Source organism: Balaenoptera acutorostrata, chromosome 2 (genome assembly GCF_949987535.1).
Source record: "Balaenoptera acutorostrata chromosome 2, mBalAcu1.1, whole genome shotgun sequence".
Taxonomy (NCBI): domain Eukaryota; kingdom Metazoa; phylum Chordata; class Mammalia; order Artiodactyla; family Balaenopteridae; genus Balaenoptera; species Balaenoptera acutorostrata.
In genome coordinates this window covers 136,051,392-136,072,905 of record NC_080065.1, presented here as the reverse complement: position 1 = coordinate 136,072,905, position 21,514 = coordinate 136,051,392, and the positions used below count along the sequence as shown (strand labels likewise).

Below are 21,514 nucleotides of genomic sequence, written 5' to 3'. Positions count from 1 at the left end.
TAAGGGCTAAACTGGGAGGGGCTGAAAGCCCGGGGCGAGTCCCAGCGTGTGGCGGGGCAATCACAAGGGGCACTGAGGATCCTCCTGAGATGAGACTCTCGTGAGTCCCCAAAGCCAAGTGAGGCATATAATCGACATCAGCGTCCCCCTCTCACCAGCTCCAGGGCCAGGCACCCTTGGGAATTAGGAGCCAGCATCTCAGTGCTGCAGCCTTGGTTCCTCCGGAGAAAAACCCATGGGAGGCTGGTTCAAGGCTGTTACAGTCCTTAACCCTGAGCCACCACCACCTACCCACCATGCTGAAGATCTCACTGCTTGCAAGGGACACCAACAGCGAGCCCAAGGCCTTGGATGATGGGTCCAAGTCGCTCTCGGAGAGTAGCAGTAGCATCACTTCAGAGAGTGTCCGTCCTGAAGAGGAAGCCAATGGATTATCGTAAGTGGCTGCACGGCCCTCCCCTATCTGAGGTCAGGCACTGCTGCCTTCACAGAGCTGGGCCACAACTTCCTACTTCTCTCTTCTTAACACATTTATCCCCGTTGAACAGGAGACACGTAGATTAGAGACGAAACCTTCAGAATCTAAGAAGTTTGACCCATGTGGCTCTGGGTATTACACCTGTTTCACAGGTGTTGCAAAATCACAGATAGTCATCCCCAACAGGAGCTTCTTTTTTTTTTTTTTTTTAATTAAGTAATTTATTTATTTAGCCTGTGCCAGGTCTTAGTTGCAGTGCTCCGGGATCTTAGTTGTGGCATACGGACTTCTTAGTTGTGGCATGTGAACTCTTAGTTGCAGCATGCGGGATCTAGTTCCCTGACCAGGGATGAAACCCGGGCCCCCTGCGTTGGGAGCATGGTGTCTTACCCACTGGACCACCAGGGAAGTCCCCAGCATGAGCTTCTCAATTCCCAGAACAATTTTCTATCTCAGGCTGGCTGCTCTTTCTTCAGCAGTTTCAAGCTGCTTTCCTCTCTGTGGACTTCTGCTATCATTCATACACTCTCTCCCTCTCTCCCCGCCCACCAGCCTCCCTCTCCCTTCCTCATACAAACCCATCCAGGAAATAGAAGTTCACCTCGTAGCCCCATGTCCCTACTTTTACTCCCATAAACTCAGACACATGGCTCTTTTCCTCAGGGCTTTATTGCCAATCAGACTATTATTTAGTAATCAGATCAGATAATATCCATGGTATAAAGAGACTGTAAATGACAATACCCAGTGTTGATAAGGATGTCAGGAAACGCCCTCTCTCGTGTCCTTTTGGGAGGAACTAAACTGGTACCTTTCTAGATGGCAATGTTGTAATATATGTCGAATCCTAACACATATTTATATAAAACATACAAATACTTATTTGGCCTATGCTTTCTTTTAAAGTACACACACACACACACACACACACACACACACACACACAAACAACTGGCCGTAGTGGCTGCTTCTGGCTAAGAGAATTGGGAGACTGAGAGGCAGAGATAGAAGAGACATTTATGTTCACTACATAAGGTTTTTTTGGGTTCTTTTTTAGTTTCTTTTACCTTTTGAATTTCATACTGTTACTTAGGGCTTTTTTTTTTTTTTTTTGGCTGTGTTGGGTCTTCGTTGCTGCAAGTGGGCTTTCTCTAGTTGCAGCGAGCTGGGGCTACTCTTCGTTGCGGTGTGCGTGCTTCTCATTGCAGTGGCTTCTCTTGTTGCAGAGCACGGGCTGTAGACGCATGGGCTTCAGTAGTTGTGGCATGCGGGCTCGGTAGTGGTGGCGCACGGGCTTAGTTGCTCTGTGGCATGTGGGATCTTCCCGGACCAGGGATCAAACCTGTGTCCCCTGCATTGGCAGGTGGACAAACCTGTGTCCCCTGCATTGGCAGGTGGACAAACCTGTGTCCCCTGCATTGGCAGGTGGATTCTTAACCACTGTGCCCTAAGTAGGGAATTCCCCTACTTAGGGCTTTTTAAGCATAAGTAAATATAAATAAATAAATCCTTTGATCAGTAATACCACTTCCAGGAATTTTTCCTAAGGAGATAATAATGCAGGTATGCATGATAATTTTATTGAAGCCAGATCTTAACCTCAGATCTGGTTGTAATACTGACAATTGAGAAACAACCAGAGATTATTTAAAGTATGATACACATAGTGGGATACAATACAGCCATTAGGAGTGATGAAGGAAATCTATGGTTGTGGGAAAATACGTAGGACATACTAGTCATAAAGAAAATTAAAATACAGTATTATAATGGTTCTCCTTGTGTAAAATTTGTGTGCATTTAAAGACAAGTAAAGATGCCTAGAGTAATGTTAAGGTGTTAAAAGTAGTTTTTTTCCAGTTGGTGGAATTTGAGTATTTCCTTTTACAATGACAATGTATCATTTTTCAAGGAAAAAAAAATAGAAACTTTTTTTTAAGTCCCTGGGAGCTCCCAACATGTGTTTTACTCCTCACAGCCCTGATCTATGATGCTGTTAACTAAGGTGCAGTGTTTTCTCCAAACCCTTATCTCACCCTTCCCAAGAGATTTGATCAGGTTGGGCAGGACGCTGCTGTAGGAAAGAAATGAGGGATGGAGAACAGGAAGGGGGCACATCTTTTGGAGAAATTACTGTCAAAGAATTGACAAAAGATTTTTTAAAATAGGGTGTGTGGTTTTTTTTTTTTTTTTTTTTGGCTTTGACATATTTTTCAATAATTGCAGTTACCAAGAAATATAAATTACTGTTGGAAGTGAAGGGACATCTTGTACCACCCACCCTCCCCATTGCTTAGGTGAAAAGTCTGAACTCACAGAGACGCAGGAAGTCACTCTCTTCTCTCAGCCCCAGCCCTCTCCCTGGGCAATACTGAAATGCCAAAACCTGACACAGCCCTGACACCCTAAACAACAGGACAAGACCAGGAGACGTGAGCACTGACTCGCCATGTGACCTTGGTCAGTTTATTCTCACCCTCCGGGCTGCCTCCAGACAGTTCAAAGGCTGCACAAGGAGGTGCCTCCAATGACCTCCTCCAGGGACCTTTTGTTCCAGGAGGAGGGGGCCTCACTACCTGCTTAAACCAGCCCTTGCTTGCCTTTTTTCTATCACCGCAGCTCTGCCTCCTCTTTAGGAGACCCTTTCAAACAGGTGAGCACCGTAAGGCCAAACCAAAGGTGGTGATGGTGGTGATGAGGATGATGATGATGAGGATGATGATGATGATGGTGATGATGGTGATGATGCCTCACATCTGTGAAGCACTTCACAATTCCAAGATTCATTATGTCATTACCTCTTCTGGTTCTTATTATATCCTTGGGAGGTAGGCAGGTCAAGATGAATAAACAGAAGATGTAAGCAGCCGAGGGCCTTCCCAAAATAGTGACCAAACACAGTCGGTTAATGGCAGAGCTAGAACTCAGAATCCAGTGGTCCTACCGCAGTTCAGTGCTTTGCAGTCAACTTTTCATTTCAATTCCTTTTTGATTCTCTTCTCATGATCCTGTTCCACATTCCCCCTCCCCAGTGGACCGGTGGTGCCTGAGCAGGCACTGCCAGCACTGGTGTGGAGAACATTTAGAACCCTGGTACCTAGCACCCTGCCAGGCACATAGTAAGTGTTCTATATGCACGTTTAGCAACTGTTATTAAATTGTATCCAATGCATAGCATGGAATAAGTTTGCGGTGAATATTGAGTAAATGGATGAAAGAGTGAACTAGAACCAATAAATACTCCATATGTGGTGGCAGACTTTTTTTTCTAGTGAATGAATTAATAAATGACTGGGCAGCGATAATTACCTGTAAATTGAGAAAATTCTTATTATTTTTTTCATTGTCTATCTAAATGCCAAACATCTAGTAGGTCTCAATAAATTTTGAGTGAATGTATCATGGAAGAAATCATTGAATACATTAATGAATAAACTGGTACTAGGGAGTTATCCAGAATAGTAGCAATGGTTATTAACTTTTTCTTTAGAGCCTAGTGTGTGTTAAATATTTGTTGAGTCACCTGAACTAGCACCAGCCCTTGATCAGAGGTTCCAGAACAGATCCTGGGAACTGAGAGTTAAACCAGAATCCCCTTCATCTGGTTTTGTCTTCCCACCACAGGGTGCCTGGAGAGGCTGAAAGAAGCCTGAACGTTGGGTCTCCTTTCCCTCCGCTAACATACCCTTTTGTTGCCTTATGCTCCCCCTACAGGATTATGCAAACCTTGATTCACTTATTGAAATGCAACATTGGCACGGGGCTCCTGGGACTTCCTCTGGCCATGAAAAATGCCGGCTTATTGGTAAGATGGACCTGTGCAATGGGGACCAGGTCTACCCATTTGGGGGAAAGGGTTGGCGGGTCCCTAAGGCCTTAGTACTGTTTATCAATGGGCAATAAGCCTGTTGCTTAGGGGGGTACCCTTTGCAATAGGAAATGAGCCTATTGGCATCAATCCACTGGAGCCAACCCAGAGCTAAATGGAGCAGGCCTGGAGGAGACAAGCCATTCTTTTTTTTTCCCCCCCAGTTTTATTGAGATATAATTGACATACAGCTTTGTATAAATTTAAGGTGTACCGCATAATGACTTGACATACGAATACTACAAAATGATTGCCACAATAAATTTAGTTAACATCCATCTCCCCATATAGTCACAAAAATAGGTGTTTTTTCCTTGTGATGAAAACTTTTAGGATCTACTCACTTTGCATCTCTCAAATATACCATATAGCAGTGTTAACTACAGTCATTGTGTTGTACAATACATCCCCAGTACCTTTTATCTCATAACTGGAAGTTTGTACCTTTTGACCACCTCCATCCAATTCCCCCTCCCCACCATTGTTCTTAAAGACTCACCATACTCGCATACTGATGCAGAATCTACTTTGCCACAGTTCTCCCAACTCCCTAGGATTATATCCTTGCTATTTCATTCATTTATATCAGCAGCCTGGCCCCTCCAGGCATTTGAGTGTGTGACTCCTGTTTGTGATTGATTGTGAGAAAGTGGCTTGGAAGATGAGGATAACAAAGTCTCCCCCAACCCCCGACACTTCCTGTGCCCTCCCACCTCTGTCTTCTTGCTTATGCTGTTACCTTCTCCCTTACTTCTGTCTTTTGAGCTCCACCTCCTCTGTAAAATTTGACTGTTTCCTATTAAAATTCCTTCACCTTGTGTTTTACTAGAACTTATATCTACCTAACCTGGAATCCTTCCAGCACTTACAAAGATGAAACATGCTTATTTTTTTAAATACCTATCTTCCTCACTTACCTGAAAACTCTGAGGGCAGGTACTCTCTGATTCATCTTTACACCTCCCCACAATACCTGCTATAGAGACTGGCACACTGGAAGTCCCAATTTATGTCCATGGAATTGAATAGATAGGTTATTTCCATTTAGTTGAAACGAATTTCTCCTTCTCTCCAGGCCTGCTAAGTGGCCCTCATGTCTGAAAAAGTCACATTGAGACCCTGGCTACTGACATGACTTCCAATCTGAATCAGTTCCAACCCAGAGATGGGACGTTCCCCTTTAGAATTCTCAGGGATCTAGACCTTCTGAAGAGCATTATTACCACATGGCCATCAACCAAACTCTCTTTGCCAGTGTGGTCTTTGCTTTTTTTTTTTTTTTATTTTTTTTATTTTTTTAAACATCTTTATTGAAGTATAATTGCTTCACAATGGTGTGTTAGTTTCTGCTTTATAACAAAGTGAATCAGCTACACATATACACACGTTCCCATATCTCCTCCCTCCTGCATCTCCCTCCCTCCCACCCTCCCCATCCCACCCCCCCAGGCGGTCACAAAGCACTGAGCTGATCTCCCTGTGCTATGCGGCTGCTTCCCACTAGCTATCTATTTTACATTTGGTAGTGTATATATGTCCATGACACTCTCTCACCCTGTCACATCTCACCCCTCCCCCTCCCCATATCCTCAAGTCCATTCTTTAGTAGGTCTGTGTCTTTATTCCCATCTTGCCACTAGGTTCTTCATGGCCTTTTTTTTTTTTTTCCCTTAGATTCCATATATATGTGTTAGCATACTGTATTTGTTTTTCTCTTTCTGACTTACTTCACTCTGTATGACAGACTCTAACTCCATCCACCTCATTACAAATACCTCCATTTCATTTCTTTTTATGGCTGAGTAATATTCCATTGTATATATGTGCCACATCTTCTTTATCCATTCATCCGATGATGGACACTTAGGTTGCTTCCATGTCCTGCCTATTGTAAATAGAGCTGCAATGAACATTTTGGTACATGACTCTTTTTGAATTATGGTTTTCTCAGGGTATATGCCCAGTAGTGGGATTGCTGGGTCATACGGTAGTTCTATTTTTAGTTTTTTAAGGAACCTCCATACTGTTCTCCATAGTGGCTGTATCAATTTACATTCCCACCAACAGTGCAAGAGTGTTCCCTTTTCTCCACACCCTCTCCAGCATTTATTGTTTGTAGATTTTTTGATGATGGCCATTCTGACCGGTGTGAGATGATACCTCATTGTAGTTTTGATTTGCATTTCTCTAATGATTAATGATGTTGAGCATTCTTTCATGTGTCTGTTGGCCATCTGTATATCTTCTTTGGAGAAATGTCTATTTAGGTCTTCTGCCCATTTTTGGATTGGGTTGTTGTTTTTTTTTTTATTGAGCTGCATGAGCTGCTTGTAAATTTTGGAGATTAATCCTTTGTCAGTCGCTTCATTTGCAAATATTTTCTCCCATTCTGAGGGTTGTCTTTTGGTCTTGTTTATGGTTTCCTTTGCTGTGCAAAAGCTTTTAAGTTTCATTAGGTCCCATTTGTTTATTTGTGTTTTTATTTCCATTTCTCTAGGAGCTGGGTCAAAAAGTATCTTGCTGTGATTTATGTCATAGAGTGTTCTGCCTATGTTTTCCTCTAAGAGTTTGATAGTGTCTGGCTTTACACTTAGGTCTTTAATCCATTTTGAGTTGATTTTTGTGTATGGTGTCAGGGAGTGTTCTAATTTCATACTTTTACATGTACCTGTCCAATTTTCCCAGCACCACTTATTGAAGAGGCTGTCTTTTCTCCACTGTATATTCTTGCCTCCTTTATCAAAGATAAGGTGACCATATGTGCGTGGGTTTATCTCTGGGCTTTCTATCCTGTTCCATTGATCTATATTTCTGTTTTTGTGCCAGTACCAAACTGTCTTGATTACTGTAGCTTTGTAATATAGTCTGAAGTCAGGGAGCCTGATTCCTCCAGCTCCATTTTTCGTTCTCAAGATTGCTTTGGCTATTCGGGGTCTTTTGTGTCTCCATACAAATTGTGAAACTTTTTGTTCTAGTTCTGTGAAAAATGCCAGTGGTAGTTTGATAGGGATTTCATTGAATCTGTAGATTGCTTTGGGTAGTAGAGTCATTTTCACAATGTTGATTCTTCCAATCCAAGAACATGGTATATCTCTCCATCTATTTGTATCATCTTTAATTTCTTTCATCAGTGTCCTATAATTTTCTGCATACAGGTCTTTTGTCTCCTTAGGTAGGTTTATTCCTAGATATTTTATTCTTTTTGTTGCAATGGTAAACGGGAGTGTTTTCTTAATTTCACTTTCAGATTTTTCATCATTAGTATATAGGAATGCAAGAGATTTCTGTGCATTAATTTTGTATCCTGCTACTTTACCAAATTCATTGATTAGCTCTAGTAGTTTTCTGGCAGCATCTTTAGGATTCTCTATGTATAGTATCATGTCATCTGCAAACAGTGACAGCTTTACTTCTTCTTTTCCAATTTGGATTCCTTTTATTTCTTTTTCTTCTCTGATTGCTGTGGCTAACACTTCCAAAACTATGTTGAATAATAGTGGTGAGAGTGGGCAACCTTGTCTTGTTCCTGATCTTAGTGGAAATGGTTTCAGTTTTTCACCATTGAGGACAATGTTGGCTGTGGGTTTGTCATATATGGCCTTTATTATGTTGAGGAAAGTTCCCTCTATGCCTACTTTCTGCAGGGCTTTTATCATAAATGGGTGTTGAATTTTGTCAAAAGCTTTCTCTGCATCTATTGAGATGATCATATGGTTTTTCTCCTTCAATTTGTTAATATGATGTATCACGTTGATTGATTTGCGAATATTGAAGAATCCTTGCATTCCTGGAATAAACCCCACTTGATCATGGTGTATAATCCTTTTAATGTGCTGTTGGATTCTGTTTGCTAGTATTTTGTTGAGGATTTTTGCATCTATGTTCATCAGTGATATTGGTCTGTAGTTTTCCTTCTTTGTGACATCATTGTCTGGTTTTGGTATCAGAGTGATGGTGGCCTCGTAGAATGAGTTTGGGAGTGTTTCTCCCTCTGCTATATTTTGGAAGAGTTTGAGAAGGATAGGTGTTAGCTCTTCTCTAAATGTTTGATAGAATTCACCTGTGAAGCCATCTGGTCCTGGGCTTTTGTTTGTTGGAAGATTTTTAATCACAGTTTCAATTTCAGTGCTTGTGATTGGTCTGTTCATATTTTCTATTTCTTCCTGGTTCAGTCTCGGCAGTTTGTGCATTTCTAAGAATCTGTCCATTTCTTCCAGGTTGTCCATTTTATTGGCATAGAGTTGCTTGTAGTAATCTCTCATGATCTTTTGTATTTCTGCAGTGTCAGTGGTTACTTCTCCTTTTTCATTTCTAATTCTATTGATTTGAATCTTCTCCCTTTTTCTCTTGATGAGTCTGGCTAATGGTTTATCAATTTTGTTTATCTTCTCGAAGAACCAGCTTTTAGTTTCATTGATTTTTGCTATTGTTTCCTTCATTTCTTTTTCATTTATTTCTGATCTGATCTTTATGATTTCTTTCCTTCTGCTAGCTTTGGGGGTTTTTTGCCCTTCTTTCTCTAATTGCTTTAGGTGCAAGGTTAGGTTGTTTATTCGAGATGTTTCCTGTTTCTTGATGTAGGCTTGTATTGCTATAAACTTCCCTCTTAGCACTGCTTTTGCTGCATCCCATAGGTTTTGGGTCATCGTGTCTCCATTGTCATTTGTTTCTAGGTATTTTTTGATTTCCCCTTTGATTTCTTCAGTGATCACTTCGTTATTAAGTAGTGTATTGTGTAGCCTCCATGTGTTTGTATTTTTTACAGATCTTTTCCTGTAATTGATATCTAGTCTCATAGCGTTATGGTCAGAAAAGATACTTGATACGATTTCAATTTTCTTAAATTTACCAAGGCTTGATTTGTGACCCAAGATATGATCTATCCTGGAGAATGTTCCATGAGCACTTGAGAAAAATGTGTATTCTGTTGTTTTTGGGTGGAATGTCCTATAAATATCAATTAAGTCCATCTTGTTTAATGAATCATTTAAAGCTTGTGTTTCCTTATTTATTTTCATTTTGGATGATCTGTCCATTGGTGAAAGTGGGGTGTTAAAGTCCCCTACTATGATTGTGTTACTGTCGATTTCCCCTTTTATGGCTGTTAGTATTTGCCTTATGTGTTGAGGTGCTCCTATGTTGGGTGCATAAATATTTACAATTGTTATAACTTCCTCTTGGATCGATCCCTTGATCATTATATAGTGTCCTTCTTTGTCTCTTGTAATAGTCTTTATTTTAAAGTCTATTTTATCTGATATGAGAATTGCTACTCCAGCTTTCTTTTGATTTCCATTTACATGGAATATCTTTTTCCATCCCCTCACTTTCAGTCTGTATGTGTCTCTAGGTCTGAAGTGGGTCTCTTGTAGACAGCATATATATGGGTCTTGTTTTTGTATCCATTCAGCCAGTCTGTGTCTTTTGGTGGGAGCATTTAATCCATTTACATTTAAGGTAATTATCGATATGTATGTTCCTATTCCCATTTTCTTAGATATTTTGTGTTTGTTATTGTAGGTGTTTTCCTTCTCTTGTGTTTCTTGCCTAGAGAAGTTCCTTTAGCATTTGTTGTAAAGCTGGTTTGGTGGTGCTGAACTCTCTCAGCTTTTGCTTGTCTGTAAAGGTTTTAATTTCTCCATCAAATCTGAATGAGATCCTTGCTGGGTAGAGTAACCTTGGTTGTAGGTTTTTCTCCTTCATCACTTTAAGTATATCCTGCCACTCCCTTCTGGCTTGCAGAGTTTCTGCTGAAAGATCAGCTGTTAACCTTATGGGGATTCCCTTGTGTGTTATTTGTTGTTTTTCCCTTGCTGCTTTTAATATGTTTTCTTTATATTTAATTTTTGATAGTTTGATTAATATGTGTCTTGGCGTGTTTCTCCTTGGATTTATCCTGTATGGGACTCTCTGTGCTTCCAGGACTTGATTAACTATTTCCTTTCCCATATTAGGGAAGTTTTCAACTATAATCTCTTCAAATATTTTCTCAGTCCCTTTCTTTTTCTCTTCTTCTTCTGGGACCCCTATAATTCGAATGTTGGTGCGTTTAATGTTGTCCCAGAGGTCTCTGAGACTGTCCTCAGTTCTTTTCATTCTTTTTTCTTTATTCTGCTCTGCAGTAGTTATTTCCACTATTTTATCTTCCAGGTCACTTATCCGTTCTTCTGCCTCAGTTATTCTGCTATTGATCCCGTCTAGAGTATTTTTAATTTCATTTATTGTGTTTTTCATCGTTGCTTGGTTCCTCTTTAGTTCTTCTACATCCTTGTTAAATGTATTCTATTTCCAAGATTTTGGATCATCTTTACTATCATTATTCTGAATTCTTTTTCAGGTAGACTGCCTATTTCCTCTTCATTTGTTAGGTCTGGTGTGTTTTGACCCTGCTCTTTCACGTGCTGTGTGTTTTTTTGTCTTCTCATTTTGCTTAACTTACTGTGTTTGGGGTCTCCTTTTCACAGGCTGCAGGTTCGTAGTTCCTGTTGTTTTTGGTATCTGTCCCCAGTGGCTAAGGTTTGTTCAGTGGGTTGTGTAGGCTTCCTGGTGGAGGGGACTAGTGCCTGTGTTCTGGTGGATGAGGTTGGATCTTGTCTTTCTGGTGGGCATGTCCACGTCTGGTGGTGTGTTTTGGGGTGTCTGTGGCCTTATTATGATTTTAGGCAGCCTCTCTGCTAATGGATGGGGCTGTGTTCCTGTCTTGCTAGTTGTTTGGCATAGGGTGTCCAGTACTGTAGCTTGCTGGTCGTTGAGTGAAGCTGGGTCTTGATGTTGAGATGGAGATCTCTGAGAGATTTTTGCCTTTTGGTATTACGTGGAGCTGGGAGGTCTCTTGTGGACCAGTGTCCTGAAGTTGGTTCTCCCACCTCAGAGGCACAGCCCTGATGCCTGGCTGGAGCACCAAGAGCCTTTCATCCACAAGGCTCAGAATAAAAGGGAGAAAAAAATAGAAAGAAAGAGGATAAAATAAAATAAAATAAAGCTATTATAATAAAAAATAAGAAAAAAATTATTATTGAGTGTGTTTCATGTTTGGTAACTGCAATCATTGTTGCTTTTGTTGTGGTCATCCATGTACAATGCTTGGTGTCAGTCTATTTATCTCTTGTAAAAAAAAAAAAAACTGTTAACAGAGTTGGCTCTGTTGGATGTTGGTATTGGCAAAATCATTGGTAAGTTTTGCCACTTCCATTTGTGTGAGCTGCACAATGGCACCAACATTGTTACACGTGTTTTGTTAGTTCATGCTGATCCTTACAGGGTTTCAAATTTCTTTTCATTTGGAGAAAGAAATGTAAGCAAGTGAGTTACTCTACCTACGTCTTGAATCTTTTTTGCCTGGCTGGGTAGTTCCAGTATTAAATACACAGCAGAAAATGGGGGTCTGTAATTTCTGTGTCTAGAAAATTGCCAAAGATCAGACAGCCATCTTGGCCTATCCAGGCACAGGCATAAAAGCTGGAAAAATCTATTGAGAAGTATCAAGCCTCAAAGAAATATCAACCAAGGAAGCTGTTATTTTTCTTTTCAACTGAGAAAGATTATAAAAACTTAATTTTCACCTAGCTTTGAAGATGACTTTGTGATTAAAATGACTTAGGCATCCCCCAAAGGTACCAAATATCGAAATTCCATCTACTGTTGGACAGTTCTTCATCTGGCAGCCCAAATTTCCAAATAAAATCTATCAAAGACCAAAGAGCATTCCTAGGACTCCTGACATCCTAATGAGGTATTTGTCCCTCTTTCTGTGCATCACAATAGTCTCTGTGTGCCATATCCTGCTCCAGTGATCTGCAGGGTAACAAGGTACAAGAGACATCCTTTGGTAGAATGGAGAAGGCTGCATTACCCAGGGGAAATGTAACCAGCACAGGGACTCCTGTGATGTTGTTTAGTCTTGTGCCTGTGTTTTTTGATGTAATATGATTGGCTCTTGTTAGTTTAGTCAATTAAGGATTGGAAAGGTGGAACTTAAATCATAAATGATTTTGTAGTCTGTATCTTTTTACTTAATAAGTCATCCAAAGAGATAATAAATACCCTGTTTGTGAAATTATACCATTTCTATTGTCATGGAGGCCTAACTCCAACAGAGAAGGTGTGAAAAAAAAGAATAAATGTATTCAGAAAAATTTTTTTTTTAATTTTTAAAAATAGATTTATTAATTTTTATAGTAAAAAATAAGAAAAAAATTAAGCAAAAAATTTATTAAGAAAAAATTTTTTTAATTTTTTAAAATAAAAAATATGAAAAAACTTATTAAATTTTTTTTAAATTTCTAAAAATAGAAAATAAGGGAAAAATTATTAAGAAAACATTTATTAGGAAAAAAAAATTTTTAAGCTAAAAAAAAAAAAAAAAAAAAACGGACGGACCTAACCCTAGGACTAATGGTGAAAGCAAAGCTATACAGACAAAATCTCACCCAGAAGCATACACATATACACTCACAAAAAAAGGAAAAGGGGAAAAATTAATATCTCCTGCTCCCAAAGTCCACCTCCTGAATTTGGGATGATTCGTTGTCTATTCAGGTGTTCAGCAGATGCAGGCACATCAAGTTGTTTGTGGCGCTTTAATCCGCTGCTTCTGAGGCTGCTGGGAGAGATTTCCCTTTCTCTTCTTTGTTCGTACAGCTCCCGGGGTTCAGCTTTGGGTTTGGACCCGCCTCTGCATGTAGGTCGCCTGAGGGCATCTGTTCCCCGCCCAGACAGAACGGGGTTAAAGGAGCAGCTGCTTCGGGGGCTCTGGCTCACTCAGGCCGGGGGGAGGGAGCGGTATGGAGGAGGCGGGGCGAGCCTGCGGCGGCAGAGGCCGGCGTGACGTTGCAGCAGCCTGAGGCGCGCAGTGCGTTCTCCCGGGGAAGTTGTCCCTGGATCACGGGACCCTGGCAGTGGTGGGCTGCACAGGCTCCCGGGAGGGGCGGTGTGGAGAGTGACCTGTGCTCGCACACAGCCTTCTTGGTGGCGGCAGCAGCAGCCTTAGCGTCTCCTGCCCGTCTCTGGGGTCCGCGCTGATAACGGCGGCTCGCGCCTGTCTCTGGGGTCCGCGCTGATAGCCGTGGCTCGCGCCCGTTTCTGGAGTTCGTTTAGGCGGCGCTCTGAATCCCCTCTCCTTGCGCACCGTGAAACAAAGCGGCAAGAGAAAGTCTCTTGCCTCTTCGGCAGCTGCAGACTTTTTCCCGGACTCCCTCCCGGCTAGCACCAAAGCCGGAACCTCAGCTCCCAGCCCCCGCACGCCCCGGCGGCTGAGCAGACAAGCCTCTCGGGCTGGTGAGTGCTGCTCGGCGCCGAGCCTCTGTGTGGGAATCTCTCCGCTTTGCCCTCCGCACCCCTGTGACTGTGCTCTCCTCCGTGGCCCCGAAGCTTCCCCCCTCTGCCACCCGCAGTCTCCGCCCGCGAAGGTGCTTCCTAGTGTGTGGAAACCTTTCCTGCTTCACAGCTCCCTCCCACTGGTGCAGGTCCCGTCCCTATTCTTTTGTCTCTGTTATTTCTTTTTTCTTTTGCCCTACCCAAGTACGTGGGGATTTTCTTGCCTTTTGGGAGGTCTGACGTCTTCTGCCAGCGTTCAGTGGGTGTTCTGTAGGAGCAGTCCCACATGTAGATGTATTTCTACTGTATCTGTGGGAAGGAAGGTGGTCTCCGCGTCTTGCTCTTCCGCCATCTTGCCCCTCCCCCGGTCTTTGCTTTTTAAGATAACTCTTTTATCCTTTGATTTTTGGTTCCTAAGAGTTATTAGGCAATTTCTTTACCCTCCATCTCCCATCAGAACCTGTAATCATGATTCATTTGAGAAATATATATTGAGCACCTACTATTCTTAAGCCCTGGGAATATAGATGTAAACAAGACAAAAGAGTCTCTGCTATTGGGAGGCTACATCCTGGTGCAATCTAGTGGTGCTCTTCATCTCTCAAATTTCTTCATGATGTTAGCACAGGTCACATCCATAAAGGCACAGGTGTCCAGCACAAAGAGGGTGAGAGAGTCCCTCTTTGCTCTGTGCCGTTGTGATCACATCTGGGAGATAATGATTAATAATGAGCCCTGCTTTTTAATCTCATCACACATAAAAAAAATGGAGACTATGTGAGGAGGAGACTTGTTCATTAGCTTGACTCTAGTCATCATTTCTCTGTGTATGTATATCAAATCATGTTGTTCACCTTAAATACATACAATTTTTTGTTAAAAAAATAAAAGGGACATGGAAAGTAGACATACGAGAGCAGTGATTCTCAACTGAGGGTAATTTTGCACCCCCCTCACCCAAAGACATTTACAATGTCTGGAGACATTCTTGGTTGCCACAACTTGGAGAGGAGGGGGAGGGAGTTCTTCTGAAATCCAGTGGGTAGAGGCCAGGGATGCTGCTAAATATCCCACAATGTCTAGGACAGCCCCCTGCAACAACAAAAAATCAGCTGGCCCAAAATATCAGTAGTGCCCCTTTTGATGACTTTGTACTAAATGAAGGAAGCCAGTCCCTAAGAGGAACCTTGGTCTTCAAGCATCTTGGAGGAGGTAAGGGCTGGGATGTGAGAAGGAATGAGAGATCTAGAAGCGGAACTAAAGGCCGACGAGGAAAGGCATGGGCTGTCTGGGAGGTAGTGAGCTCTCTGTTACTAGAAGTATTGTAGCACAGGTTGGGCAGCCACTTTGCAGTGATGTCAAGAAGGGCATTCAGGCCAGAGCATCTGGGGGCACAAGGACATTCAGGCAGGGGCTCTCATCCCCAAACCTCTATTATGAGAGGGACCCTAGCACCCAGGCGGGGAGAGGGCCAGGTATGGGAGCAATCCACCTGGGGCTCACTGTGCCCACATCTCCTTTCCCTTCCAGGTCGGTCCTTTCAGCCTGCTTGCCATCGGGATCCTCACCGTGCACTGCATGGTCATCCTGTTGAACTGTGCTCATCACCTAAGTCAGAGGTGAGAGTCCTGCTTCTCTGTCACTTGGTGCCGGGTTCCATCTGCGGGTGTGCTAATTTTCCCTGGATCGCTGACCCAATTAGCTGGCCCCCTCTCCAGGCCACCACCCCTGCTGCTCTAGATACTGCAGAGGTGGTGGAGGGAGTGATTAAATCCCAAGTGAGAACTCCTAGGTCTGGGCCCAACTCTGCTGCTAACTAGCTGGACAACTTTGCCAAGCTCCTGCGCTCTCTGAGCCCAAATATCCCCACCTAGAGAAATCAAAAGAGGTAAAGGATGCAAATGTGCTCATACATATCCATGAATATGTGAGATACTTAAGATGTCTTTCTTTTCCTCTTAATCTCCCCACCCCCATCTCCCCCCAACTCCAGTACATACACCTTCGAAGGGGAATTTTTTCCAGGTAAACCCTTCTTGGGACAATTTAGTAACAGTAAAAAAACATAGTTAGCAATGAGATGAATAGCTCACAGGGATATTAGGGATATCCCTAATACAGGGATAGTTCACTTCAATCCCTAATAAAGTGTACATACAACACTCAACGTTTATATATTTAAAACTGTAATGCAAAACAAAATTCCAGAAGGAAAAGACAAATGCAGTGAAAACAAACAATGCTGAGAATTTCATATTTATAAACTAGCAATTTATGGTGATTAACAATTCTTTACAGCCAACAGCCTTATGGCTTTCTGTCCACAGGGCTCAGCTTCTCCCAAGGCAGGCAAATCTAAATATGTCCTCATAGATGTGGAGAAGGTCCTCATGAGTCAAAGTACGGATATTAAATGAAGCTCCTCGTAAAGTCAAATTATCATAACCCAAATAGGTGCATCTGGAGTATATATCAATCACACCTAACTTGTGTGGTACTTTCCAGCCCACGAAGCACTGTTAAGAGCATTTACTCATTCAGCAATTAAATTTATTGCACAACTACATTGTGCCAGGTACATGGCAAGAGCTTTGCAAGTCTTCTTTCATTTACTCCCTACAGTAAAATTTTATGGTAGGCACTATTTTTCCCATTTTATAGATGATTAAACTGAAGCTTAGGTGAGTTAAATGCCTTGCTCAAGGTCACACAGCTAGGAAGTGGCAGAGCCGGTATTCCAAGACCTGTCTGACTCTACCCATTAACCTATCTGCAAATCTTTTTCTTCCCTCAAGCCTGCCAGGACCATTTTATCACCATGCAGGTTTCCAACATCTCTGTCATTTATGACAACCTTTCCCTGATTTTTGCTTTTGATTATTTGTTTTTCCTTTTTTTTTTTTTCCTCTAATACAGAGGTTATAGACCCATGGCCTAAGAGCTGACAGTGGTTTTCAGATATATTTGGGAGGACTTCTACAGTTTTCTAAAAATATTTATTTATTTATTTGGCTGTGCCAGGTCTTAGTTGCAGCAGGCGGGCTCCTCAGTTGAGGCTCATGGGCTCCTTAGTTGTGGCATGTGAACTCCCAGTTACGGCACGCATGTGGGACCCAGTTCCCTGATGAGGGATCGAACCCAGGCCCCCTGCATTGGGAGCGCAGAGTCCTAACCACTGCGCCACCAGGGAAGTCCCTTGGTTTTTTGTTTTTCTCCAGCATTTAAAAACCTGGAGATTTCACATAAAAAAAATCTGCACCTTCTTGCTAGTCAGACACTCTGCCACCTCTGCGGCTTCATTCCTTCATCGTTCAGCTGGAGCCCCATCCTGATCAAGCCCTTTTGGAGCAAGACCTGTACCATAGCCTAGGACACTGTCTCCACTATCCCCTATTCTGTCTCATACCCAGCCCTTCTCACCACAGTACTGACACCTTTCTGATCCCCATTGCTTTTGAATTTGCAATCCTCAGAGTAATGTATTTGCCAGTCCTATGCAATGTGACCTCGTCTGTATTTCATATGCCAAGCGCATTGAGTAATAATAAAAACAGAAGCATCATGCCGTGTTCTCAGTGCATCACCATATTCATCTCTTACTGGCTCCTCCCCAAAACCGACTGCGTGTAAAAAACTGAAGCCTGGAAGTATAAAGAGACTTGCTCAAGGTCTCCCAGCCATCTAAGGGGGGGTGTTGGGACTTAAACCCTAGTCCCTGACAAGTCTGGGGCCGTTTCCCTCTCCAAGCTACTCCCCTGAGTCATGCAATTAACTCCAGGGACCTGGGCAACTTGCTCCCACTTGCTCTGTTGACAGTCCTCAGCAGGGCCTTCCCGTCCCTTAGGAAGGGCCGCCTAGGGAAGGAGGGATGAAGGAAGAGGGATAGGCTGGAATTGGGGTGTCACATCCTACAGGGGTGCTGGGCAGGAGGCTAAAGATCACCTTTGCATGGGGTCTGGTCCGGGGCAAGCATCCCAAATGTTCCAACACCCTCAACAGTGAGAAGAAGGGAATGTAAGTCCAGAAAAGACAGAACCACTGTCTTGGCCATACTCATACCTCGTCCCCCTCCCTTCTCCTCCCTCTAACCAGGTGCGCACACCTCACAACTTTCGTATCCTCTCTGTCCTTGTTTGCAGACCTAATCAATTCACAGCTACTGTCTACCTAAATAATAATAATAATATCCACTTAAATATTAGTGTTAAAAAGGACAGCTACAAAAAAGAGGCAGAATTCTGAAACTTTTAAAAGTATACCATTATAAAATATCTCAGTAATACTGTTGCTAGAAAATTACCAGAATGTCCCATATTAATACATGAATATATAATAACTACTCACTTCGAGAGTACATTGTACTTTAAAAAAAAATGTTTTAAGTTATTCATTGCTTGTCCTTTCCCTAGACTGCAAAAGACTTTTGTGAACTATGGAGAGGCCATGATGTACAGCCTCGAAACCTGCCCAAATGCCTGGCTGAGGACCCACTCAGTGTGGGGAAGGTAGTAGTCATAGATGTCACAGTAGTAGTAGTAATAATAACAACAACAATAATAATAATCCTCACCTGTTCTTTCTTTATTTCTAGTAACACAAGTTTTAAATGAATATGTTCTTGTTGAAAACTATTGAACAATACAGAGAATCTCCTCCGATAGCTCCATCCCCCATCCCACTCTTCACCCAAGAAGTAATCGCTGATATCTAGTTAGTAAACATTCCTCTAGACTTTTTCTCTGCATGTACTTTTTCTCTGTATATATGTGTACAAATGGAAATACATATTTTGTTTTGTATTTTCTTGTATATTAATTGGAATATTTTTTGGAAATTTGCTCTTTCATCTAATAATATGATTAATTTCTTTCCACATTTTGACATAGAGATTGACCTCATTATTTTGTAAGGCTCACGATGTTCCCCAGTATAGATGGATCCTGTGGTTTTATTTAATCCTTCCCCTAATGGTGAACATTTAGGTTGTAACCCTCGCTGGATAAAAAGTTTATGGTGTACAAAATGCTCTTCTCTGTCTGATCTCCTCTGATCATCTCAATGACCTTGTGAGGTAGGCAGGTGTATCTTTATTGGGAGGAAATATGGTGATAAAAGCTCACAGAGACAGAATAATGTGTCCAAGGTCACAGGTATAGATACTGGTGAAGCAGAGTTTTGACCAAGCACCTAACATGTTAGCCTTTCCCAGCAGAGCCCCTCAGGAGTTAGCCCCTCACCTGCCAAGATCCCTCCTGCAGCTCCTCTCTTGGGAATGTCAGTAGGTCACTGATCTCCTGATCAGGAGTCACTCTGATTGTCAGACAGGAAAGGCGTGGGGCAGTAATAATAGAGATCTCACAATTGTCCATCCATTCTCATGAAGATTTATCAGCTTCTGATGACACCCTGAATAAAACTTTCAGGCAGGAAGGCTCCTTGGAGATCACTATATCCATGCCTATTCAAGTGGAGGAGAATGAAGACCAGATAGAACAATAAGGCTGCTCAAGTTACCCAGGGATCAGAGCAAGGACTGAAATCCAGAACATTCAGCTCTCACCCACTATACTGTGCCATTTCTCTGGAGGCCCAGCAGCTGAGAAAGAATTGGGAAACTATTTTATTTAAACGAATGATTTGCAATTTTTAGTGTGCTAAGAAATACCTGGGGAGTTTGATTAAAAATTACCTATTCCACATAAGCAACAATCATCAACTGATGCTCATTGTGCAAGGTCATTGGAAAACTATAAAGGAAGAATACACTGGCATCACCTGATTCCATGTAGTTATCAACTCATGTCTAGACATGGGACAACTGGACATGATGTGTCTTATAATAGGATACAATAGGGAGTACAGAGAACCACCTCTGAAATACCCTTGCCAGAAAGATAAATGAAGAACCTCAGTCTTATCAAACCACTAGATCTAATATCAGTTTACAGGAAACACAGGGGATAGAAGAACAAGATAAATGACATTATGAATTCATCAACTGAATCTAGAAAGTGAAACGTACTGCAGGGCAATTTTCTGGTATCTTCAGCACCAACCAAAAAAATTAAAGTTGCAAGGGAAAAAATAAGGCAAGGGGAATATAGCAGATTTAAAAACTTGAGACTTAATTACAAAATGCAATGAATAGACTTGTTTAGAAACCAACTGTGAAATAGACATTTTTGAAAAAATTGGAAAAATCTATGGATGGAATATTAAGTGATATAAGAAATTATTGTTAGTTTTGTAAGGGGCGATTAAGGACATTATATTTTATTTAAATTCTTGTCCATTAAAGCTGCATACTGAATTATTTACAGGTGGAATGACTTGACATCTCCAGTTCGCTTCAAATACACCAACAAAATAAGCTTGTGTGCAGTGGGGGTGAAGGAACAGATGGAAGAGGATTGGCAAAAAGTTAATTGTTGAACCTGGGATGAGCACACAAGGAGTCATTGAATTATTATCATTGTTTTCATGTGTGTTTGAAAATCTCAACAATAAAGAGAAAAAACATCTCTATTCTGAAGTCTCACATGACACTGCCAAGCTTCTGACTCAATAGGCTGATATGAGAGCCAGGACTCTGTATTCTTACCATAAACCTCACATGATTCTGATGCAATGGTTACTACAACCCAGTCTTGAAAAACATGGATCTAAACCTTAGAACCTAAGTAGAGGAACATATTTTTGTTCTCTTAAAAAATAAATACAGGGCTTCCCTGGTGGCGCAGTGGTTAAGAATCCGCCTGCCAATGCAGGGGACATGGGTTCGAGCCCTGGTCTGGGAGGATCCCACATGCCGCGGAGCAACTAAGCCCATGCACCACAACTACTGAGCTCACGCGCCTAGAGCCCGTGCTCCACAACAAGAGAAGCCACCGCAATGAGAAGCCCGCGCACCACAACAAGAGAAAGCCTGCTCACAGCAAGGAAGACCCAACACAGCGAAAAATAAATAAATAAATAAATAAATAAATAAATAAATAAAATTTATTAAAGTAAATAAATAAATGCATCTCCAAATACGGGACAATTTAAGAATCCAAAAGAATAACGACAATAACAGAGTTTAATATATTAAGTAAAGAATAATTAATGTGAATTTACTGTGATAAAAAAAGAGGAAAGGAGAATATATCTTTCTTAAATGTTAGCTAATAAACTTAGATAAAATGACAGAACTAGAAAATCACCACCTTGCAACCACCAGTGAAATAATTGATTCAGCAAGGATCATCAATGAATGTTAAAACCCTTGGGTTGAGGAGGATAGGCTATTCGTGGCATCTCAAAGTTTTTACCTCCAGGTTGCAAAGTAGGAAATGTACACTTTCAATGGAGAGGCCTAGCATTCGCCATCACAGTGGACATCCTGTGCCTCCCAATGTGATGAAACACACGTACACAGTATCACCTATGTGTGTGCTTGCTTCTCTGAATCACGAGGAAACAGTCACGTAAGTCTACGATGGGGGACATTCTACAAGACAGATGGCTTAGACTCTTCCCAAAAAGGCAATGTCACGGGAAACAAAAAAGGTGGATATGTACAGGGCAGCTCTACCTGAAAAAAAATACTAAACAAACGTAGCCGAATGCCACATATGAAGCATGATTAGATCCTTAATCAAAAAAATTTTTAAAACAGCTATAGAAGATACTTTAGAGAATTGGGTTATTTAAAATATAGACTATGTATCTGAGTATATTGAAGTTGATTTTCTGGACATCATAGTCCTAAGGGAGGTATGTTATGGTCTTTAGGGTTGACGTGTTATAATATCTGCAATTAATTTTCAAGTAGTTCTGAAAAAATGCACACGTGTGTGTATGTGTGTGTGTGT

At 41.7% G+C, this 21,514-nt stretch overlaps 1 protein-coding gene across 2 annotated transcripts in view; it reads left to right on the top strand.

Annotated features, from left to right (window-relative positions):
- The first annotated feature begins 385 nt into the window (after nucleotides 1-385).
- The window catches only part of SLC36A3 (solute carrier family 36 member 3), a 40,452-nt gene continuing 19,323 nt past the window's right edge, over nucleotides 386-21,514 (top strand). The window contains exons 1-3 of one of the 2 annotated variants that reach the window (XM_007188624.2): nucleotides 386-436; nucleotides 4,193-4,283; nucleotides 15,192-15,280. In XM_007188624.2, the coding sequence (XP_007188686.2) occupies nucleotides 4,197-4,283; nucleotides 15,192-15,280 (176 nt within the window). In that variant the 5' untranslated portion in view covers nucleotides 386-436; nucleotides 4,193-4,196. Of the gene's footprint in view, nucleotides 437-4,192; nucleotides 4,284-13,205; nucleotides 13,623-15,191; nucleotides 15,281-21,514 lie in introns of those variants that run through there. The other variant, XM_057541867.1, reaches the window with a different exon arrangement.